This window comes from Haematobia irritans, chromosome 4 (assembly GCF_050003625.1).
Source record: "Haematobia irritans isolate KBUSLIRL chromosome 4, ASM5000362v1, whole genome shotgun sequence".
Taxonomy (NCBI): domain Eukaryota; kingdom Metazoa; phylum Arthropoda; class Insecta; order Diptera; family Muscidae; genus Haematobia; species Haematobia irritans.
The window spans coordinates 149013717-149037806 of NC_134400.1; the positions used below are offsets into that span (position 1 = coordinate 149013717).

Genomic DNA, 24090 nt, shown 5'->3' on the forward strand with positions numbered 1-24090 from the left:
AACAAACAAATAAAGTTAATTTTGTGTTTTCTTTTCTCAAGTGGCGTCCTTTTTTCGACGATGAAAAAAGTTTTTTCATAAAGATCAAAACATTTTAGGTTGTGACCATGTTCTTTTAACTAGGAGAAAAACATTTTTAATGAATACCATAACATTTTAAATCGTGACCATTGTCTTTTCATTCAAACAAAATTCTTTTTATCAATATAATAACATTTTAGATGAGGACAATTACATTTTTCTTAGAACCATGTTCACTGAGCCAACATGGTTGCAGGTTAAAATGTTACATGGTCGCCGCAAAAATAGCTCCTATCATATTATTTTGCTCTTCGAATATGATTGTGACAATCATGTTTCTTCTCTGCGTGCAAAATTCATAGAATTTTGGCTTTGACTTTCAATTTGAAGTGGGGATATCATTCATACAAATTTAGGTTGAAAAGTATTTGCAACGATGTTAATTTTGAATTTGACTCGCATCGAAAATTGTTTGACAAATTATTGAGTAGCGATGCATTTCAATTTGAGGATAACACTTGAGATATTATTTCTAATGTGTTGAATTTCACTGTTGAGGGTAATGTCTGTTTTTTGTTGAGAACGCGATTTTCTCAACAATTTCTCAACTTGAATATTACCCTAATCCTTTGAAAAAATGTTTGAAAAATTTTTGAAAATTAGCATTTTCAAACGTTTGTGTTTATTGGGGACTGTCAAAAGCCTAAGAAACGCAACTATATTGAATTTAAAATAAGCATTAACCCCCATATGCAAAAAAGTTAAAGAAAACTTCAAGCCTACTTTTACCATATAAATTCCTTCGATAAACTGTCAATAAATTATTTTACATATGGGCATAAAACTTTACACTTTAATAGAGGTTCATAATTTCATAAAAAGCTTCAAACCAATACCCAAAATTTCTATAATGCATCTTTGTTTTTAGTAGATGTACATTGAATTTTAGCTGGCTGGAGTAGTTTTTGTGGTGGCAACTGGTATTTTAGCATTTTTGGTGCTTTCTGCCCTTCGGGAATTGGCATCACTGTAAATATTAAGGGGGCAGAAACATAGATAATAGAAATACATTATCTATGGGCATAAAGAGAAAGAGAATTTTTCAGCAGCAACTTTAATGTTTAAGAGCAAAGAATTAGAAGACAAAAACTCTTAAAAAAAGTAGATAAATTAAGGGAAGATCAGATAAATCAATTAAGCAATAAAAAAACAGCTTGCGTTAATATCAGGCTAACATGAAAAAAGAAAAAAAAAACAAACTTACAGATCTTCATTAACTTTTTGTAACCCGATACTTGCGCAAGTGATGAACTGATCATGACATGAAATAGCAATTTTAATATAAACACATTAACTATTACAATTCGTAGTCATAAACAATTATTCAATAAATAAATAAAGCACATCTAGGTTGGACACACAAAAATTCACTTCATTCACAAATGAATGCGACACAAAAAACAACAGGACTAGGCAAGTGCACAAGCCGAACTGTTTGGTTGTTGGATATCAAACGACAATTTTTCGTCATTTTGACGATTTTTGATAGTAAATTTGGTCTTTGACGATTTTAAGCGACGTAGTTATGAGTTGACGATTTTTGAAAAGAGTTTCCTCTTAATGTTTTTTATGACAATTTGACGATTTTTCAAGGTGACGTAGTTATAAGTTGACGATTGCCATAATGCGCTTTACAGACTATCAGTTATTCCAGACGACAGTGCTCGTGTCGAACATATCCCATATATTGTGCACATTATAAGTTAAGTCCGAAGGCATAATCGATACTGCTGCATATTTATGGGATCGATAACACATTTACCGATTATTTAGTCATCGCCGACAAGTCGTATCGATCCGACACACTGTAAGATTCTTTACAAACACCGACATTCCGTCCGGAATAACTGATAGTCTGTAAAGCGCATAAGTTGTAATGTAAACAAGCATTTCTTAATCTAATGGTAATTAATATGTAGCTTGCTCTCAGCCACATTCTCTCCAATGTAGGAAGAAATTTCAAACCAGTCAATATACATATATAAAACTAAACTTCGGAGTTCTTTTGTATGAAGTTGAGTAACTTACGCTAACAAATGTAGTTATGTATAATAAACAAATTAAAATACAATAAAGTGAACTTACTTACCTTTATTGATTGTTTATAAGCCTGTACATGTGACGAACTGGTGAAAGGGATGATGTAACAATTCGAATATAAACACACTAAACACTCTTTTCTACACTTTTTAATATAAAAAAATAAACCACATTATAGTTTGACCAAACATTTCACTTTACTGCCAAATGATCGCAACACCTAAAACCAACTGAACTACCCGAGGGAAAGAATTAAACTGCTTGTGTGGTTATTGGTTTGCAAAATAAACCCTGTTGAGAAAAGAGAGAAATTCGAATACTCACCACTTTTTACACAATAATAATGGAAACGGAAACTCAATCAGCTTTAGTTAGCGATTCACTCATAGATTCACTCATCTATTTCATAGATGGTAAAGTTGGTAGTATTTGATTGGAGTAAAATTAAGGAAATGGAAAATAAATCTCCTTCCATAGAGTTCCATTCAGTTTTAAATTCTAACCAAATCAGAACAAAAACATAATACTTAATGTTTATCTCTTTCAACTAAAGACCAGGGATACGGGAACTCACTCAAACACGAGAGAGCACAAAAGGCGAATTAGCTCTCAGTCGAGTAGTTTGGTTGCTTCTCAGTGATGCCAATTTAGTTCTTTTATAAATAGATCTAGCTATTTTTGATGTTGAGTTGCTAGAAAATTTCTGAAATTGTTATTGCATACACCGAAAAAAAGTGAACTGTTTTATAGGAGGAATGAACTACGTCGCACGAAAATTGAACTAAATTTTACACCACCTATGTATAAATACATATATACATGTATGTATATGCACACATAAGTTAACATATATAAAAACTTGAACTAGTAAATCCTGCGGGGCTTTTCTTTTAAGTCTTTTAAATGTTTCTCGACATGACATTAAGTTTGAAGCAAGCGGATTTGGGTGGTTTTCAATTCTTATTTTGTAGGATAGAAGTTGATATTCAATTTCTTCTTTTACTGTCTTTATATTCAATTCTTCATGGAGGCGAAAGCTTAGGTTAGGTTAGGTGGCAGCCCGATGTATCAGCCTCACTTAGACTATGCAGTCCATTGTGATACCACATTGGTGAACTTCTCTCTTATAACTGAGTGCTGCCCGATTCCATGTTAAGCTCAATGACAAGGGACCTCCTTTTTTATAGCCGAGTCCGAACGGCGTTCCACATTGCAGTGAAACCACTTAGAGAAGCTTTGAAACCCTCAGAAATGTCACCAGCATTACTGAGGTGGGATAATCCACCGCTGAAAAACTTTTTGGTGTTCGGTCGAAGCAGGAATCGAACCCACGACCTTGTGTATGCAAGGCGGGCATGCTAACCATTGCACCACGGTGGCTCCCTAAAGCTTAGATCGGTAACCAATTAATTTAATTTTTTTTCTGTTGTTTAAGAAAATTTCAAAAAGTACAACATTAAATTTTCTTGAAAGAAAAAATTGGATTTAAAAATTGTTAAAATGTCTTTAGCGCTGTACGAAGTTCGAGACAGGTACATATTTAGTAAAATTTACTCATTTGAGAGACTTATGAACTCAATTTGAGCAAACTTCTGTCATTTTAGGAAAATATGAACTATTTTATTTTATAGTAAAATTGTGCACTATATTTGTATACAACTTTTTTCCTTATTTTTAGTTCACGTCATTAAAGTTTAAATTATTCAAATAAGGAACATTTACTCATATTGTGCAAAATTTAACTAAAATAAACAAATCTTCATGAACTAAAATAAAGTTCAGTTGGCATTAGAGCCCCTTTTTTCTGGGTATATGTGTTTCATTTTATTGAATTGGATATCAAGAGCTTTTCTTATGAAATTATGAACCTCTATTTAAGTGTACACCTTGATCACTTTGAATGCTTTCATCCAATTCATTTTGGTCAGTAATGTCTTTCAAATTTCAAAATATTTTTTTAGAGGAGAAAAACATTTTTCGACAATATTTTTGGATATATTAATATTTATTTCAGTTATTAGTGCTTATGTTATTAATTTAATACCAACGTTTTTAATTACATCTTTATCAAGTTCGGCACTCGTCATTAGACATTTCCAAAAATTCCTATTACCAGGTATGAGTATAAGTATGCCTGCGCCAAATTGGTTCTAAACAATACCCTACATACCAATATTGATTAAAAAAAGAATCTTTACCACCTTTATAATAATCAAATTCTACATTTTTGTATGAAAAGATATCGTCAATTAAACTTAATACTGTTCAAATTGAAAAAAGCACCAAAAGCACTACATGAAAATGCCAGAAAGCAGTTGGTGCTTTTTTTGAAAAGGCACTAAAATGACAATTTGTTGCTTTTTGGAAATGAAAAAGCACTAAATTTGTTGCTAAAAGCACCAAATTGGCATCACTGCTACTGACTTTATCATCTATGAAATATATGAGCGAATCTCGATTGCTCGCTAACTAAAGCTGATTGAGTTTCCGTTTCCATTATGATTGAGTGAAAAGTGGTGAGTATTCGGATTTCTCTCTTTGCTCAACAGGTTTTATTTTGCAACCCAATAACCACACAAGTAGTTTAATTCTCTCCCTCGCGTAGTCCAGTTGGTTCTAGGTGTTGCGATCATTTGGCAGTAAAGTGAAATTTTTGGTCAAACTTTTGAGTGTTTTATTTATTTATATTAAAAGTGTAGAAAAAAGTGTTTAGTGTGTTTATATTCGAATTATTACATCATCCCTTTCACCAATTCATCACATATATAGGCTTATAAGCAATCAATAAAGGCAAGTAAGTTCACTTGCGTAGTTCAGTTGGTTCTAGGTGTTGCAATTATTTGGCAGTAAAGTGAATTTTTTTGTCAAACTTTTGTGTGCTTTATTTATTTATATTAAAAAGTGTAGAAAAAAAGTGTTTAGTGTGTTTATATCCGAATTGTTACATCATCCCTTTCACCAATTCGTCACATATATAGTCATATAGACAATCAATAAGGGTAAGTAAGTTCACCTCTTTGTATTTTAGTTTGTTTATTATACATACATTATGTTGGCGTAAGTCGGGTGTTCATTTTACCTAACAAGTATGTACTCCATTTATCTTGTATTCCCTCGCCATCCTTCATCACTTGCTTAAAAAAAAAACAAATTTCCCGCCAAAAATTCTTAACTCTTCTCACTCTCTTCAATTAAAATCGTACTAAGATAGTATTCGCCATAGTTAAAAAGAAGGGGTCGTCTAAGAGAGAAATTAAAACTCAACACGAAAAAATAAAAACCAATCATAGAGAGGGAGTGTAAGAATCGGTTCCACTCTGTGTTATCAGTAGTTGTCAGTGATGCCAATTTGGTGCTTTTAGCACCAAATTTAGTGAGTTTTGATTTTCAAAAAGCACCAAATTATCTGTAAAATTTAATTGTCATTGACAACAATTGCAGTAAGCTCCAATTGAAATCCCAAATCAAAAAACATTCTTTTCTGCTAGAGTTCCAAATTAATACTAATTTCTTTATTGCCTAAAAACTGGCATCTAGAATAATGAAAATCTTAACCTAATATAGAACAAGAGAAGCATCTGTTATCATTCATCTAGCTATCTTATCACCTAACAAATTATCCCAAGTGAACATGAAGTACACATGACAAAATTTTCTAAAGAAATAAAATTTTGACAAATATTTCTATAGAAATAAATTTTGACAATAATTTTCCATAGAAATAAAATTTGGAGAAAACTTTTTATACAAATGAAATATTGACCAAATAAAATTTTCTATAGAAATAAAATGTTTACAAAATTTTCTATAGAAATAAAATTTTGACAAAACTTCCTATAGAAATAAAATTTTCTATAAAAATAATTTTTGACAAAATTTTCTATAGAAATAAAATTGTGACAAAATTTTCTATAAAAATAAATTTTGACAAAATTTTCTATAGAAATAAAATGTTGACAAAATTTTCTATAAAAATGAATTTTGACAAAATTTTCTATAGAAATAAAATTTTGACAAAATTTTCTATAGAAATAAATTTTTGGCAAAATTTTCTATAGAAATAAAATGTTGACAAAATTTTCTATAGAAACAAAATGTTGACAAAATTTCTATAGAAATAAAATGTTGACAAAATCTTCTATGGAAATAAAATTTTGACAAAATTTTCTATAGAAATAAAATTTTCACAAAATTTTCTATAGAAATAAAATTTTGACAAAATTTTCTATAAAAATAAAATGTTGACAAAAATTTTCTACAGAAATAAAATTTTGACAAAATTTTCTATAGAAATAAAATTTTGACAAAATTTTTTATAGAAATAAAATGTTGACAAAATTTTCTATAGAATTAAAATGTTGACTAAATTTCTATAGAAATACAATTTTGGCTAAATTGTCTATAGAAAAACAATTTTGACAAAATTTTCTATAGAAATAAAATGTTGACAAAATTTTCTATAGAAATAAAATGTTGACAAAATTTCTATAGAAATAAAATTTGAAAAAATTTTCTATAGAAATATAATTTTGACAAAATTTTCTGTAGAAATAAAAATTTTACAAAATTTTCTATAGAAATAAAATTTTTACAAAATAACGATTGAAGAGAAGCCAACAATAACAAACAAAACGAATGAAGATAGAGGAAGCACGCTCAAAAACAAACCCAGCCAAATACATACAAATCGATGATTTGAGTTTGGCAAAGGAAAAGAGATATGCTGGCAAATTTGTTTAGGCAGTAGCCGACTATCAAACCCTTTTTCGGGAGGTTCAAGTGTAGTTCACGTTGGGTTGAGTGAATTACCCGAATTTATTCTGATAATTGGTTGATAGTTTTGCTGCAAGTAGAGGATGCTGATGAGGAATGTGGTAATTCCGAAACAGCTGTACATCCAACCATCTTGCAGTCTATAGGGCTTTGCCCAAATAAATTTGACAAGCATACTTTTCCTCTGTTGGTTAAGCTACTCTTGTAGTTTAGTCAATGCATGGCTTTAAGCTGAGATCAAAAAACAAAAAAACAACAATAACGATTGAAGAGAAGCCAACAATAACAAACAAAACGAATGAAATAAAATTTTGACAAAATTTTCTGTAGAAATAAAATTTTGACAAAATTTTCTACAGAAATAAAATTTTGACAAAATTTTCTGTAGAAATAAAATTGTGACTAAATTTTCTATAGAAATAAAATTTTGAAAAAATTTTCTATAAAAATAAATTTTGACAAAAATTTTCTATAGAATTAAATTTTGACAAAATTTCTATAGAAATAAAATTTTGGCAAAGTCTATAGAAAAAAAGAAAATTTTAAATAAAATTGTGGTAGTTTTACAAGCCCATGTCAAATTCATTGGAGATTATCCGTATTTCAAATACTTCCAGGTCACATCACTTGTTTTATTAAAATGCTCGTTTGTCTTTCATAACTGGTACACGAAAGAAAAAATCATATCTTTTTATGTCTTAAGTTTTGTTTTTTAATTACTCTAAAAGCTTTTTTATTTATATTCCATCAATTTTTATAAAGAAAATAAATTTACAATATGAATTTCAATAGATCAATTTTCAGCTTAATAATTTCTTAAGTCAATAAATTACAATTAAATGAAACGGAAATTGCAAAAAACGCCTCAATAGAAAAAAATCGTTCGTGACATTAAAATTAATTTTATTTACTTTAAAATCTATAAATACATACATTTTATATTATATTAATCAACAAAAATATTAATAATTCAATAGAAATTGCTATAATGCATAGAGAAAGGAAACAAAAGGGGTGCAATTCAAATAGCTCGAACTCCAACGACGAATTTGTTTGAAAGTAAGAACTCATCAAATATGGAATCATTTGGTTATAGTGTATTATTGGTAAAATATCATTTTGCTGTTGAATGTTGTCGAATCATTATTGTTTTTTATTATATAATGAAAAATTTGCTTTTTTCCGGGGTTTGGATTGTTTCATAGATGTGAAGATTGTTGTATGGGTGAAAAGAGATTTCTTTCGTTTCTTGATTATACTAAAATAGTTCTTTCTCATCCATTGTGCCTATTACACACATCGCCAAAGAAAATCAAAAGGATATAACACCTTTTTCTAGGCTAGAGCAGACTTTGTTAAAAAATATGGAATATGAATTTAAGATTTATACAAAGTTGTATTGCTCAAAAAATATTTGAACATAACCAATGTATCTTCAACGACAGAATCATTCATATTTCATGTCCTATTTCTTCTGTAAAAATTGAAAATGTCCTGTCATTATATCCTTTTATATTTTTTAATGACAATATGTTGTTTGACATATATATTTATATAAGTTTATTACAATTAAAGGGCAATCGACCTATATCAATAAATTTCGATTAGTTATTTCAAAATTAATAACACGTATTGTATTTGGATAGAGAAATTCATAGCTTTTCAGACTTTTCCAAGAGTAACGCATGTTGTGGTGTAAATTTCTGAAGTTCCTCCGACTTCGGCATTGAATTTTATCACTTTAGAAGTTTTATTATGACCACCAGGGATTTACAAAAGATCATCTCTCACTAAATCCTGTACCAGTTGTTGGCGTTCTGCTTCCTGGCGACGTCTTCTCTCCAACTCTGCTTGCTCTACTATATTGGCTATGGGTACATTTTCCTGTTCCTCTTCGGCTTTTTGACGCGCCGCTTTCTCTTCTGCTGCTTCTTGTTGCCTCTTTCGATGCTCATAATTCACCAAACGTTGTCCTACTAAATACTTATCAACCTTTATGGCCACGTATAATTTTTTAAATTGTCTTATTTGAAAGTATATCAAAGCAATGGCTCCAATGACGGAGAAAAATACGGGATAGACAAAATAGGCTATTTCCAATTGGACCCAAGGATCTACAAAGAATATCGGTAATATAGAATGGGCCAAAACGTAAGGGATTGCGAGTGCCAAGCCGAAACATGTTATGACAGGCATAGCCAATTCGGTTATTAGGAATTTCAAATCAATGTCTCTTAGACCATCACGGTATGCTCTCTCAAGAGCTCTTTTCAAGTGCCAATCCGGACCCATCAAAGTTAAAGCTATGGCAATCTTGGTATATAATACACCCAAGGCCCAATCTTGCCATATAAAATATATAGGCGTCTGAAGTATGCCCACACGAACAGGTATAACCACAACCAATTCCAATAGCATCCCAAACAATAGTGGTATTACACCCAACATTAGAACAATGATCAACACAGGCAAGGCATATGAAGCACCGACTTTAAGCCATTGTTTGATTTTATCCATAACCGCCGCACGACCCTGAGGCAGCAAAGTAACAGCTATGGCTATACCTCTAGTAATCATCCAACAGAGATAAGTTCCCAAAGCTGCAGTATATAACTCATGTGGACGCGGGGTGGCCTCTGCACTTTGGACGGCTACTTGCGTTGTTATACTGCCCACTGACCACAATGACATCACCTGACGACCTATCCATACGGGTACGGTTAATGTGATTAATGAAGCTATCACCAATGATATACACATGAAAATAATGAGGCCAACAAGCCTTATGGGAAAGAGTGATGGTTTATCATAAGGTTGGAATGCTACTGGTACATCACGATGTATTATAGCATGATGGACAGCAGCCAAATTTCGTTCAGCTTGTGGCGGAGGCGGTGGCGGTGGTGGCGGAGGTTGGGCCTGTATTGGTGGTTGAACAGGCTCTGGTTCTTCCGCGGCATTATTTTCCTCGCCATTATGTTCTAAATCTTCGTTGTTTACTTGTGGAATATCTTGTGCCGCGACACCATCTACGAGCGGTTGTTGCTCTTGATCCGCATTATTAGCATTATCAATATTGGCAGTCTCTACATCAGTACCAAGCAAATAACTGCGTATCCCCAGAACCCAAGACACACAAATACACCATATACGAAGTAGTTTTTTAAGCCATACTCGTGTGTGCGACTGCTCAAAGAAACCGGGAAGAACAATCTGAAAATTAAAAAACAGACTTTAGACAATAGAAATTGCAAATGCATTTGATTGGTCATTAATATTGGTCCTTTTGTAATTTTGTTTCTCCACTCCACTCGCCCTTGTGTTGAATGCAACCTGTGTTGGATCCCTAATATTGCTAGTATTGCAAAATTGAAAATTTTTCATCGAAATTTCTATTGGGATTTGACTTATTTTCCGTAATTGCTCAATGTTAAAGTCACCTGTTTTTATTTTGTCGAAATATTATTTCTATAGAAAATTTTGTCAAAATTTTATTTCTATAGAAAATTTTGTCAAAATTTTATTTCTATAGAAAATTTTGTCAAAATTTTATTTCTTCAGAAAATTTTGTCAAAATTTTATTTCTATAGAAAATTTTGTCAAAATTGTATTTCTATAGAAAATTTTGTCAAAATTGTATTTCTATAAAAATTTAAGTACCTCTTAGCTGGAGAGGAATATTTTACAAAAACTTCCAAAACACCAAGAATTTACCAACCTACCATCTTGTATGCATCAGGCAGTGAGTCGATCTACTTATCCCGTACCCCCCGCAATATACAATCGATTTTTTTTTTCAAGAACGCCAAGAAGAGAACATTTTTTATGCATAAAATCGTCTCAATATTAATCCTGATTTCCGGCAATTAATATAATGTTAACCGTTTTTACAACTGCGCTAATTAACAAAGACTATTATTTCTAACTCTTAATTCGTTTTAAAAAACTAATCACTCACCTGCAATAGCAACAACTGTAAACTCAATTCATTTACATCGGAATCGCCCGATAGTGTGTACGGTAGAAATGTAGGCCAAACAGTTTTTAGCACACGTATAGGGATCCAGAGCATGAGTAAAACAACAGAGCCAAAAATCATAGCCGAAGATATTAAACGGCGAACATGTTTCAATATAGGTAGATGTATCATTTCTTGGATGGGACTGAAGTCAGGATCATTCAAATTTCTTAAAAACCATAACACACCAGGACGCAGAACTTCACGCAGCAAAGATATAAAAGCGGCAAAATAGTAAACGAAAACCATCCCAAACATCCAGTGTACAAAAAGTGAAGTACCAGGAGCTGCCGAAAAGCTTGCTTTACGATCCTTCAGACTGCAAACGACATTTAAATTAAAAACTATACAATACATGTTCAATAACAAGACTTACGTGGCATCAAATAAGGGAAGAGAACATATATCCAACCACCATCCACATACCAAGGGTAAAACTCCAATCTCTACTACCGATAACAACGATACCTTGACCACAATGTAACATAAACCTATAAGGCTGCGTACTCGTCGCATATGGAATGCTCTTGCCAAAAAATGTAGTACCACCAATATTATGCCAATGAAACAATAGCCGAACAATGTCGTTATTAATCCGTGGAAATGAAGCAGAGGTTTATCGGGATGCATTAGGTCTAAAGAGCTTAATATAAAGTGCCCGATGCAATAGGGACAAAAGGCGAAGGCAAAAATTAGCATTGTATTTAGCGAGACAATCCAAAATACATGCTCTAGGAATACCAGAGAGCCGTCTAAACCTAGCAATCGTTCCCATGTTAATTCCTCAGCAGCCCGATCCCATTCCATGGGATTCCAGTTGGGTTCGTCGTTGTCATTGTCGGCGGGATTTGCAGCATTGTTATTATTCTGGTTGCCAGCCAAAGCAGGAGGCAATTGGGGACCAAACTCCAATGGATGATCACCTTCATTTTCTGCTGGGTCAGCAATAGCAGGAGCGTTATTATTCATGGGCTCCACAACAGGAGCCTCGGCATTGTTGTTCACAGGTATAGTTGCAGGCACAGCGACATTTTCATTTTCTGCTGCCACTGGGACTTCTCCTCCACCCTCAGCAACACCCATACCTTCGTCAACATTTGCATCCGCATGGTTATCATTTTGTTGGCCATCTACAACATCGGGTGGAACATTTGGCTCCTCAACTGGATTGATGTCCGCATCATCATCAGCATCATTATTCGCACCAACACCATGTGGATCATCTCTTTCCAGCCAATCAGGACCTCCTCCAAGTAGTATCTGTTCCCTTAACCATACAAGACCAATAAACGACAGCAAAGTGCATGTTACCACAAAACACCCCCGGAAAACATCTGAAGCCAGGTTCTCTGTGGAGAACACATCAAATGGCAACGACAATATCATATCGAATGATGATGCTCTGAATAAAAATCGATATGTCCGATATGCTGATAGAGGTACCACCACGAACCAAGCCAAGCCCACCAACGAGTAGTGAGCCCAGGACTTTGCAGCTTTCATTATTGCAGACAATAAGCCTCCGGCGACGTCACGTAAGGGCAGCACTCGGGGCATGTCGGGCGAATAGATGGGTTGAAAACTGAATCGATGACCACATAACTCGCAGTATTCCTTGTGAGAATAGCGCATCCATTGCATCAAACAATCCTGATGTATGTATTTGATGCTACCCGTGCACACACACGGATAGAAAAGGGGTCGATCTGATTGAGCCTCACATCGACAGACTCGACAAATATCGCCTTGGGATAAATCATCCATGATTGTGGCGACGAGGTCTACAAAATTTCTTTTCAAAACATTGATCTCAATATCGAAGAAAAAGACTGATTAAGTATATGAAAAGTTGCCAGCTCTTTTTGTTCGTATTTTTTACTTTGCTCGGAAATTTTCACTTCACAGATTTACAACAATTAACAATTGCAACACGTCAATTTTGCTCAGCAGCTGTTTACTTCTATTGTTGTCTTTTGAGAGAAGCGAGCTGTCATACAGCTTTTTTGTTCTTTTACAAAACAATTTAGATAAGATTTAAGACTTCTAATTCATGATGAATACGACAGAATTTTCTAAGCCCTTTGGCAAACACTTAAAGCACATTTTTTTTATTACTCAAATTGTAATTGCTTTTCCAGTCACTTGTTTCGTATTTTGCGTAATTGTTGGTATTGTTCTTGCTGCTCTTTCATAGCTAAATACATAAACAAGAGGGGTAGTTTAAAAACACATATCCAGATGGTGCTGTCAAACTAGACGCTCAGAGACATTTAAAACCGAGGTGGCAATATGTAACTGTAAAACTGAGATATAGATGTCGCCACATATATAATGTTATGTAGTTTTCATTACGCTTCGAAATTGTGTACAATTTGTGGCGGAAAGAACTACTATTTCTTTTTATTTATAACTAATACTAAATTTATAGTAAATACAAAATTAGTATGAACTAGTGAGTAAAGTAGAAAATCGATCGGGGCCGACTAAATCATAACATATTATATGTAAACATAACATATCATATCATTGTAATAGACTTGGAAATGTCCCGTATTTCATTATCCCATGTTTATGGGAGCTGTATCTCGAACTGAACATAAACACTTGATTTTACACCTATAGAATTAGTAGGCCACTATATTGAGTCCATTATTAAAAAAGAGGAAATCGAGCAATTATTGTGGATAATAAAGGGTGATTCTTTTGAGGTTAGGATTTTCATGCATTAGTATTTGACAGATCACGTGGGATTTCAGACATGGTGTCAAAGAGAAAGATGCTCAGTATGCTTTGACATTTCATCATGAATAGACTTACTAACGAGCAACGCTTGCAAATCATTGAATTTTATTACCAAAATCAGTGGCAGAAAATCCGCTTTTTTATCGACAAATTTTGTTCAGCGATGAGGCTCATTTCTGGTTGAATGGCTACGTAAATAAGCAAAATTGCCGCATTTGGAGTGAAGAGCAACCAGAAGCCGTTCAAGAACTGCCCATGCATCCCGAAAAATGCACTGTTTGGTGTGGTTTGTACGCTGGTGGAATCATTGGACCGTATTTTTTCAAAGATGCTGTTGGACGCAACGTTACGGTGAATGGCGATCGCTATCGTTCGATGCTAACAAACTTTTTGTTGCCAAAAATGGAAGAACTGAACTTGGTTGACATGTGGTTTCAACAAGATGGCGCTACATGCCACACAGCTCGCGATTCTATGGCCATTTTGAGGGAAAACTTCGGAGAACAATTCATCTCAAGAAATGGACCGGTAAGTTGGCCACCAAGATCATGCGATTTGACGCCTTTAGACTATTTTTTGTGGGGCTACGTCAAGTCTAAAGTCTACAGAAATAAGCCAGCAACTATTCCAGCTTTGGAAGACAACATTTCCGAAGAAATTCGGGCTATTCCGGCCGAAATGCTCGAAAAAGTTGCCCAAAATTGGACTTTCCGAATGGACCACCTAAGACGCAGCCGCGGTCAACATTTAAATGAAATTATCTTCAAAAAGTAAATGTCATGGACCAATCTAACGTTTCAAATAAAGAACCGATGAGATTTTGCAAATTTTATGCGTTTTTTTTTTAAAAAAAGTTATCAAGCTCTTAACAAATCACCCTTTATATCTTAATTTGTGAAAATCGGGCAATACATTTATGTAAGTCTAAATAAGATCGGCTAAAACATCTAAATTTTAAATTTTAGTAACATTGGTTAATAAATAATAGTATTATGGCCAAATTTGTGAAAATCGGGCGATAGATATGCATGGAAGCTATATCTAAATATAAACCGATTTGAATGATATTTTGTAGGTTTAGGTGATACCTTCGGTGAAACTATAGAAGATTCTTTTGTGCCAGCTTTGAGTAAGATCGGTTAATAAATTTTAGAAGTGTTTGTGCTCCTGCTTAAAATGTATGTGTTGTTTCTTTCGTAATTAGGAAATAAAATTTTATCATCATGTTTGGACAAGATTTATCAAGAGTTTCAAACGTGGCCTGAAAGTCGCCGCTCTCTGAACTTTTTCACACTGTTAACTTTGTGTTAAACTGCGGAATTGTTTGCCACTAAACCAACATATTTTTTCTAACCACTGTATCGTTTTATATTTTATTCCCCACTCTATGAATGACAAAATGCTCTATTTATAGCCTTTTATTATTTAAAATTTTCAGAATATTGTTATCAATATTAAACAAGTAAGAAAAGTAGAAAGTCGGGCGGGGCCGACTATATCATACCCTAAACCACTCCTACTGAATAAGTAAACATTGTTTGTGGGGTCTCAATGATATAGGTTAGGGGGAAAACCTTATTTCCATATTTAAGAACATTAAGGGGTACATGGGAGTTTTGTCACAATCTGAACAGAAATTTCTGATATTAGGAGCCATTGTTGATTTTGAACACGTAGAGAAGGAATATATGATCACCCCAACCATGTTTCAAGAGCACAATGTAACTTTTTCACGGAAAACATGTAACATGCTTGTCGAAACCATGTTATTTTCTCGTAAATAATATATCTGAAATAGAGGTGTGCGCGTGACACGAAGTTTTCGTGACACGCGTGATTCACGCGTGAGTCACGTGTTTCGTGAATGAAATTTTGACCAAATGTCGTGAATGTGCGTGAATGGGACTGAACAAAAATGTGTCGTGCGTGATCGTGCGTGAACATCCAATTCTGTTCGTGTATGTGCGTGAGTAAATTTTTTTCAAAAATTTACTCACGCTCACGACAAAATTCACGTTCACGAAGGAATTCACATTCACGAAAATTTCACACTCACGACGAAATTCACGTTCACGACAAAATTCACGTTCACGAAAAAATTCACGCTCACGACAAACTTCACGCTCACGAAGAAATTCACATTCACGACCAAATTCACGTTCACGAAGAAATTCACGTTCACGAAAAAATTCACGTTCACGAAAAAGTTCACGTTCACGACCAAATTCACGTTCACGAAGAAATTCACATTCACGAAAAATTCACGCTAACGATGACATTCACATTCACGATAAAATTCACATAAATGTCACATAAAAGTGACAATCTCGATAAAGTTTTATTTTTAAATAAAAACATTTAACTCGTGTAATACTGTTTTTATCAGTGCTGGACGCATATTTACTGTAGACAAACTTATCTATAAAGGTACATAAATTTATGTATTAAACTTTAAAATTCTTAACAAAAGTACATTTAAAATGTATGTATTCTTCCAAAAGTAATATTTTAATAAAAATTAAAAGTATAAGAAAATATCAATTGGAATATCTTTTTGATCTTGTTTTGTTCGTAGGCCGACGCATTTGCGTCGTAATCGTCATATGCGTATGTGACTTACTTTTTATGCTCGTTTGATTTTTCGTTCGTGTAAAATAATTTCATTCTGATTCAATCATCATTAAATCAATTACTTTTTTAATTAAAATGTCTTAAATCACGAATATGGTATTATCAATAACAGAATTAATGAGAAACAAGAAGCCTTGTTTTATTAAGCAATAATTGATTTCTTCCGGTACTTTCAATGAACTTTTTAACTGGTTTTGGTCGAAACTCAATTAATTTTTTAATTGAGGCAATAATTATTTATTGTATTGTTTACTTATTTATAATTAATGGTTTCTTCAATGAAATAATTTATGGCAATTTTACAAGAGTTTACTACTTGTTTACTCTTATTTGCTTTCTGATTATAATTATAATTGGATTTTTTTCTTTACACCAAAAAAAAAAAATTAGTAAATATTTCCAATTGAAAAGTTGATTGGAATTGAAAACGTAATCAATTAATTAAGTAACTTGTTAATCAAAATAAATAATAAAGCCAACTAAGAAAATTATTCCAAATAAAAAATAACAATTTTCGTAAATAATTGGTTTCATTGGATCACTAAATTTTGGCGTAGACCTGAAAAAATAATTCTATATAGTATAATTATAATATATGCAATTGTAATATAATGAAAAATAAAATAAGTAAACAATAACACTATAAATCATTGATTGCCTCAATTAAAAATGAATTAACTTTTTCGGACAAAATCAATTCAAATTTTAATTGAATTTATAATTAATATAATTATAATTAATTTTTAAGCCCGATCGTCCTCAAATTTGACACAGGGACATTTTTTGGGACAGAGACAATCGCTATTGATTTTGGAAAAATCGGTTCAGATTTAGATATAGCTGTCATATATATCTATCACCGATCTGGTCATAACTGGCGTATTTATCAACCAATGTCCTTCAAATTCCGTACATACGAATATTTTAGAAGTCTCGAAAAACATGCAAAATTTCAGCCAAATCGGTTCAGATTTAGATATAGCTCCCACATATATCTTTCGTCCGATTTAGACTCATATGGCAACAAAGACTAAAGTTTAATACCGATTTTTGTGAAATTTTGCACAGAGAGTATAATTAATATTATAGCAATGTTTGGTAAAGTTGATTGAAATCGGTTCAGATTTAGATATAGCTCCCATATATATCTTTCGTCCGATTTGGACCAATATGGCCTCAAAAGCCAGAGTTTTGCCCCGACTTGCTTCAAATTTTGCATTGTGTGTTAAATTTGGTTAATATGGGTTCAGATTTAGATATAGCTCCCATATATATCTTTCGGCCGATTTACACTCATATGACCACGTGGGGCAAAAATATAGTGCCATTTACGTGAAATTTTTCAGAGATTGCAGAATTATTATGCTGACTATACATTTCAAATTTAGTCAAAATCGGTTTAGATGATATGTAGCTCCCATATATACGTACACCAGAATGGGGGAAATATGAAAGACTGTTTCATATTTTAGACACATTTTCAATGGGATTTTCCTCCAATTGACACGATAATTTCCACAGATTTGGTTCAGGTTTGGTTTTACATCGTGAGCGTTCGTGAATAATACTGTGAATCGTGAATGAACGTGAGTAAGATTCATAGTTCGTGAACGAGCGTGTCTTGCATTTTACATCGTGAGCGTGCGTGAATAGTAGTTATGAATCGTGAATGTGCGTGAGTAAGTTGAATAGTTCGTGAACGAGCGTGAGTTACATTTTACAACGTGAGGGCGCGTGAATAGTTTTTATGAATCGTGAATATGCATGAGTAAGTTTCATAGTTCGTGAACGAGCGTGAGTTGCATTTTACATCGTGAGCGTGCGTGAATAGTTTTTATAAATCGTGAGTGAACTTGCGTGAGTAGTTTTTCCGAATCGTGAGTGTTCGTGAATAAGTTTGTTGCTCGTGAACGTGCGTGAGTTGATATTTCCCATCGTGAGCGTGCGGTAGTAACTATTCTGCACTCGTGAGTGGGGCGTGAATGTTTATCTTTGTAGGATTTTTTCGTGAACGTGCGTGAGTGTGAATCAATAAAAACCTTCGTGCGTGAGTGTTACGAATTCATTCGTGAGCGTGCGTGAGTGTGAGCAATTCAAAAACGGGCGTGCGTGATTGTGCGTGAATGTTACAAATTCATTCGTGAGCGTGCGTGAATGTGAGCAATTCTAAAACGGGCGTGCGTGATCGTGCGTGAATGAAATTTTGAATTTTTGAGCGTGCGTGAGCGTGCGTGAAAAATCCCTCACGCGCACACCTCTAATCTGAAAGCATGTTATGTGTGACGAAAAAAAGCATGTTATGTGTGACGAGAAAATAATATTTTTGCGACCAAAATGTCACATGGTCGCCGTGAAAAAGTAACACGGTGCTCTTGAAACATTTTTGAGGCGATCATATTGCTTCTCTGTGTGATCCTACAGAGTTAATCCATTATTAAAAAATCGCTCAATAAGTTGGGTAATAATTTATTTGTAATAGCTACATGTAAGCCTAAATACGATCGGCTACTACATGTGCATTTTGAAGATTGGGAAAATTAATCGATGCATATATATATATGGGAACTATATCTAAATCTGAACCGATTTGGATGATTTTTTCCAGATTTGGTTGATACCAGAAAATGTTACAATATGCTAGACTAGAGTAAGATCGGATAATAAATAAGGCTATTATGGCCAGAAATAAAGTTATAAGGGGTACATTTTTGAAAAACGAGCGATACATATATATGGGAGCTATATCTTAATCTGAACCAATTTGGATTATATTTTGCAGGTTTTCTTATTATTAAAGTAGATTAAATTTAAGTAAGATCGGTTAATACATGAGGCCACTATGGTCAAAAATAAGGTTATAAGGGGCAAGTTTTTCAAAATCGGGCGGAGCTATATCTAAATCTGTACCGATTTCGATGATTTTTTTGCACATATAGTAAGTGCTATAGAAAATTAGATTTGGTCAACTTTAAGTAAGATCGGTTGATAAATAAGGGACTTATGGCCGAATTTGGGAAAATCGGGCGATACATATAAATGGGAGCTATATCTAAATCCGAATCGATTTCGACGAAATTTGGCACACTTAAAGGATGGTCAATTGGATTACTTTGTGACAAATTTGACGCCGATCGGTTAGTAAATGAGAGCAATCTGACCCCATTTATCGAAATCGGGCGATATATATGGGAGCTATATCTAAATTTGATCCGATTTTTTTCAAATCCATAGCGTTCGTCCCTGTGTCAAAAAGCGCCACATACCAAAATTCATCAAAATCGTTTAATAATTGCGACCGGAATCCTGCGAACAAAAAATACATGGACGGACGGACACCAAGCGCTAGATCGACTCAGGAGCAGAGATGGTCTGTATCAAACTTTTTTAGGTTTGCGACTGTCGCAAAGTTGTAAACGTCACATACGCGTCGTAAATGTAGAAAAAGTAACAAAAGTCGCAAACTGAAAATACTTTAGTCGCGTCGGCTAGGCAGCGAATTCGATGATATCCAAGACGATGGTAGGTGCGAAGAAGTTTCAATTCTTAGGAATGTTCACAATTTTCGGTTTTAGTCCCCACCTTTTCCCTATTGCTTTTTGCACGAGTACAGGGTAACCGTGGATTTCCTCGTCCTTTCTTAGCTTTAAGTTCAGTCTCCTGTCCAATATAACTCCAAGGTATTTTACACACTCACAAACGGGAATTTCGATACCACCTAAGAAAATAGGCTTGACCATGGGAAAACTTTCACAAATTTCTGCAGAAACTCACAGCAAATGCTGTCAAACTAAATTAAAAAATGTTCAGGATTTCTTCTATTCAAAATTTGGTTTTCTACAGTAGGTTTACGACTTTTGCGACATACGTATTTATTTATTAATCCACAAAGTAATACAAAAGCCCTAGGGCCAAAAAAACGTATTACATAGCAAAACAAAATACCTGAATTATAGAAAATAATTAAATTCAAAAACTTAAAATCTAGATTACCTAAATTACAAAAAAAAAAAATTACTTAACCATAGTATATTTGGCTCCCCAGCCATTTATAAATACATTTAAAAAATGAACACTAAAATATGCCTAATTATCCATGTTAAAGCAACACAAAAATAGAGAATCATTCAGTATCACCCGAAAAATGCTGCAAAAGCTTACGTCTAAAAGCATTATTAGAGTGTGTAAGTCTGTAATTCAATTATACCGTCGCAAACGTATGTCGCAAAAGTCACAGTTTGTGACAGGCCAACCCTGCTCAGGAGGTGATTCAGAGTCGATCGGTATATATTTTATAAGGTCTAAAATCAATATTTCTGGTAGGCACATTTTTTGGCAGATCAAAGTTATTATACCCTGACCGACCACTATGTAGTTTAGGGTGTAAAAAGAAAACACAAATTTCTAGTAATATATTTACAATAGGAAAGGTTTCGATGCAGTTATGGTCGCCAGTACTAAAATAATCTTTGAGAAAAAAACTAGCATTTTTATATTTTTCTTTTGTATTTTAACAGTATTAAAATATAATAAAGTAAATTTTATTATTTTTACTATGATATAGATTTTACAAAAATCCATAGATGGGAATTATTGCATTTTTATCCTGTTCTCGTGACTTAAAGCTTTCAGAATATACTACAGATTGTTACATAAAAATAATATGCGATTATTCAAATCTTATGTCTAGAGTAAAATTAAATCTCGAAACGTTACCAAATAAAAACGTTTAGCTATCTCCCAAATCATTATGGGCAGGAAATGAATCTCTTGGAAAAAAATTGTCATACTTGTTCGTCACCGATTCATCCGGATAAGTTTGAGACATTGGTTCATTAAAACAGCGTTCAATTGGTTTTTGATCGCTACAAACCTGACGAAGTCGTACCTGATCCTGGTAAACTAGATTGGTTTGTTTTTGTTGAATATACTTTGTATGTATGAGTTCCTGGGATAAATTTGGTTTAATTTGCTTATCCTCCATTTTATATACAGGCGCATCACCGTCCTTTAAACGTTTTGCTGGTATACTATTTGGATAAGGTGGTGGGGGGCCTTGTGTTGCGACTTTTCTTTTAGCTGTATTAGAGGTATGTTGCAGATGTTGTTGCTGGCGGGAACTCATCTCTAACGATATTGGCAAATTCCAAGCTTCTTCTATGGAACATAGTTGTCGCCTCTTGGAAGTAATGCTGGGCATAGGAGCCTGAAGTAGTTGCGAGTGCAAAAATCGTATACGTTGCTCCAAGCATTTGTTAACGTCCAATTGATGTGGAACCCTGGTTTTATTATTCCTTGGGTCCTTGTTAGTACCTTTTGAGGCGTTTAAATAGCAAGCGAAGGCATCTTTTGGTTGATTGCAACTTTCATATAAAATTCCAAGATTTGTCCATGCTGCTCTGTGGCTTTTGTCTAATTGAACTGCACATATATATGCCTGTAGGGCATCAGTGGGTTGATTTTGCTGTTGATATAGAACGCCTATAGAACACCATGTGTCAGCATTGCCTTCGCTTTTTTCCACCGAGTTTCTGTATGCAATAAACGCATCATGCACTTTATTTATACCAGCATAGCATCTACCAAGCAAATATAACGATTGTCCAGATTTGGGATTTGCTTCTATTGACTTTTGTAAACAAAGAATTGCGTATGATTCTCTTTGCTTTCTCTCGCCAAAATAATCGTGGCAATGATACATCCATCCTAATTGTCTATAAATAGCAGCTTTCAACTCCAATGTCAATTCTTTTTCAGTAAGCAATTGTTCATATGATTCCTTTGCCGATTTATACTTGTTTTGTACTTCATAAAGATGCGCTACATGAAACCGTACTAAAGGTTTAGTAAACGTTGATGGTGACGAATCAATTAATGCCAAGTTGTAGTGTTTCATGGATGATTTATAATTCCCAAGAAGTTTATGCATGAATCCAAGACGCAAATTTATATCATTCGCACATGGGTAGTGTGGATCTATATACAATACCTCCTGAAACGCTCGTATAGACCATTTAAACGCATTAAAATGGAAGTAAGTTAAACCAAGGCCATAAAGAAAATCCAAATCTCGTCTATTCTCAGGCTCTTGTCTATAATATTCTTGGTACGCAGATAGGGCTTCATCAAATTCACCAACAAGCAAATGCAGATGTCCCAGCTTGCAGAATGTATAAGGATCAACTAGTTTATCCGAGTTTGTTTCATTTCCCGAGTTTGCACTATTAACAGGACACAATGAAGATTCGTCTTTTTGGGATTTTATACATACATCTTGCTCCGAAAATGCAATTATAGACTGTAGAGTATTGATGGTCCGCCGAATAAGACCTCGTATTACATCTTTATCGGAATTATCATTATTGATACAACCAAATTGTTTACTGTCTAAATCGGCCACCAATTGCAGTTCGTCTATAGAAAAGTCTCCGTTTTGTATAAATCGCATTTTTAAAACACAATTAAAGTAATTCCACCTAACACCTAATTGAAGAAGAAGAAGTAAAGAAGCTACCCCTCATACAGACCCCTCCCTTAGACGATCATATGCCCACAGAACATATATCGGGACCGGCATCCTAAAAATTGACGCCGTTCAAAATGTAAATAAATAAATAGTCGTCGTGAGGTAACGTAGCTTTAACTCGGGTAACCCTAACAACACAGGGTGACACAAAGAAATAATCACTGAGACACACGAGCATACGGAGACATTTAATTTCAGGTAGCGGTATAAGATAAACTGATATAGTTATTTAACATATTGTAACATTTTCTCTATAAGGCCGGTATGCACCCCTAGCGAAAAATTTCATTCCCATAAGAAATGCATTGCTATTTATGCTAACGAAATTTTCGGTAGCGTTCAATTTCGTAAGCTGGTACGCATATTTTGGCAGCAAACATTTAATTTATTACAATCATTGTGTGCGTAAAAGTTTTAAAAGGTCTGTAAATAATAAACAATTTATTTGAGGAATATTTGGAACATGTATTAACAATTTTTTTAATTATAATAATAATAATAATTATTATTATTATTTGCAACGATGTTAATCAAAATTAACATCGTTGCAAATACTTTTCAACCTAAATTTGTATGAATGATACCCCACTTCAAATTGAAAGTCAAAGCCAAAATTCTATGAATTTTGTATAATTTATTCATTTCCATCAAAATAAAATATATAATAATACACTACACTACATAATACACTACAATACCAATTGATAAATAATAATCTTATTAAACATATCAACAAATAAGAAAAAAACTTTAAATATCTTAAACATTATTAGTAAACACTTCTCCATTGATAATAAGTTTTCCTTCCTTTTGGTGTGAGAAAACAGCATTAAAATTTATTAACATGCGGGCAATTTGAAATTAGGAACGTACTGGACCACGTGTTAGAATTGTTTTCCAGCAGAAGGAATTCACACAATATCAATTTTAAACTGATAATAGCATATGAATTAAACTGACGATGCGATTCACATTTTCATCCAGAAGTTGTTGATTTAAACAATTTGTTGTTTTTAACAATTTTACTTGGTTGCACTTGTAATGTTTCTGGAAACTTTTTTTGTCGATAAGCCACTCATTTTTCATTGGTCAGCTTCTTAATGTTTGCAAGAATGTAGTATCCATAGATTTTAGTTTTCTGCAAAGAGATTTAAATTTAGTGACTTCTCTAAAGTGTTGATTTAATTTTTCATATTGACGTACCAATTATTATAAAATATTTGAAGCAGTTCCAGTTAATTGTCCACCATTTTTTCATCAGTCAGCTTTTTAATGTTTTCAA

The 24090-nt window shown here is 33.4% G+C and overlaps 1 protein-coding gene and 1 pseudogene across 1 annotated transcript; both read right to left on the bottom strand.

Moving 5' to 3' along the window:
- Positions 1 to 7780: 7780 nt before the first annotated feature.
- LOC142236936 (E3 ubiquitin-protein ligase MARCHF6) lies at positions 7781 to 13099 on the bottom strand. Its single transcript, XM_075308219.1, has 3 exons — positions 11289 to 13099; positions 10853 to 11231; positions 7781 to 10107 (listed from the first exon to the last, which is right to left on the bottom strand). Exons 1-3 carry the CDS (start codon positions 12674 to 12676, stop codon positions 8665 to 8667), a joined length of 3210 nt encoding a protein of 1069 aa, XP_075164334.1. The 5' UTR covers positions 12677 to 13099; the 3' UTR covers positions 7781 to 8664.
- Positions 13100 to 20769: 7670 nt separating this feature from the next.
- Positions 20770 to 22816, bottom strand: LOC142234437 (lysine-specific demethylase 6A pseudogene; annotated as a pseudogene).
- Positions 22817 to 24090: the final 1274 nt, after the last annotated feature.

Coding starts and splice junctions, on each gene's coding strand:
- LOC142236936 (XM_075308219.1), bottom strand. CDS start 12,676: ATGGATGATTTATCCCAAGGCGATATTTGTCGAGTCTGTCGATGTGAG. Junction 11,232..11,288: donor CTTCCCTTATTTGATGCCAC/GTAAGTCTTGTT, acceptor TGTCGTTTGCAG/TCTGAAGGATCGTAAAGCAA. Junction 10,108..10,852: donor TACAGTTGTTGCTATTGCAG/GTGAGTGATTAG, acceptor TTTAATTTTCAG/ATTGTTCTTCCCGGTTTCTT.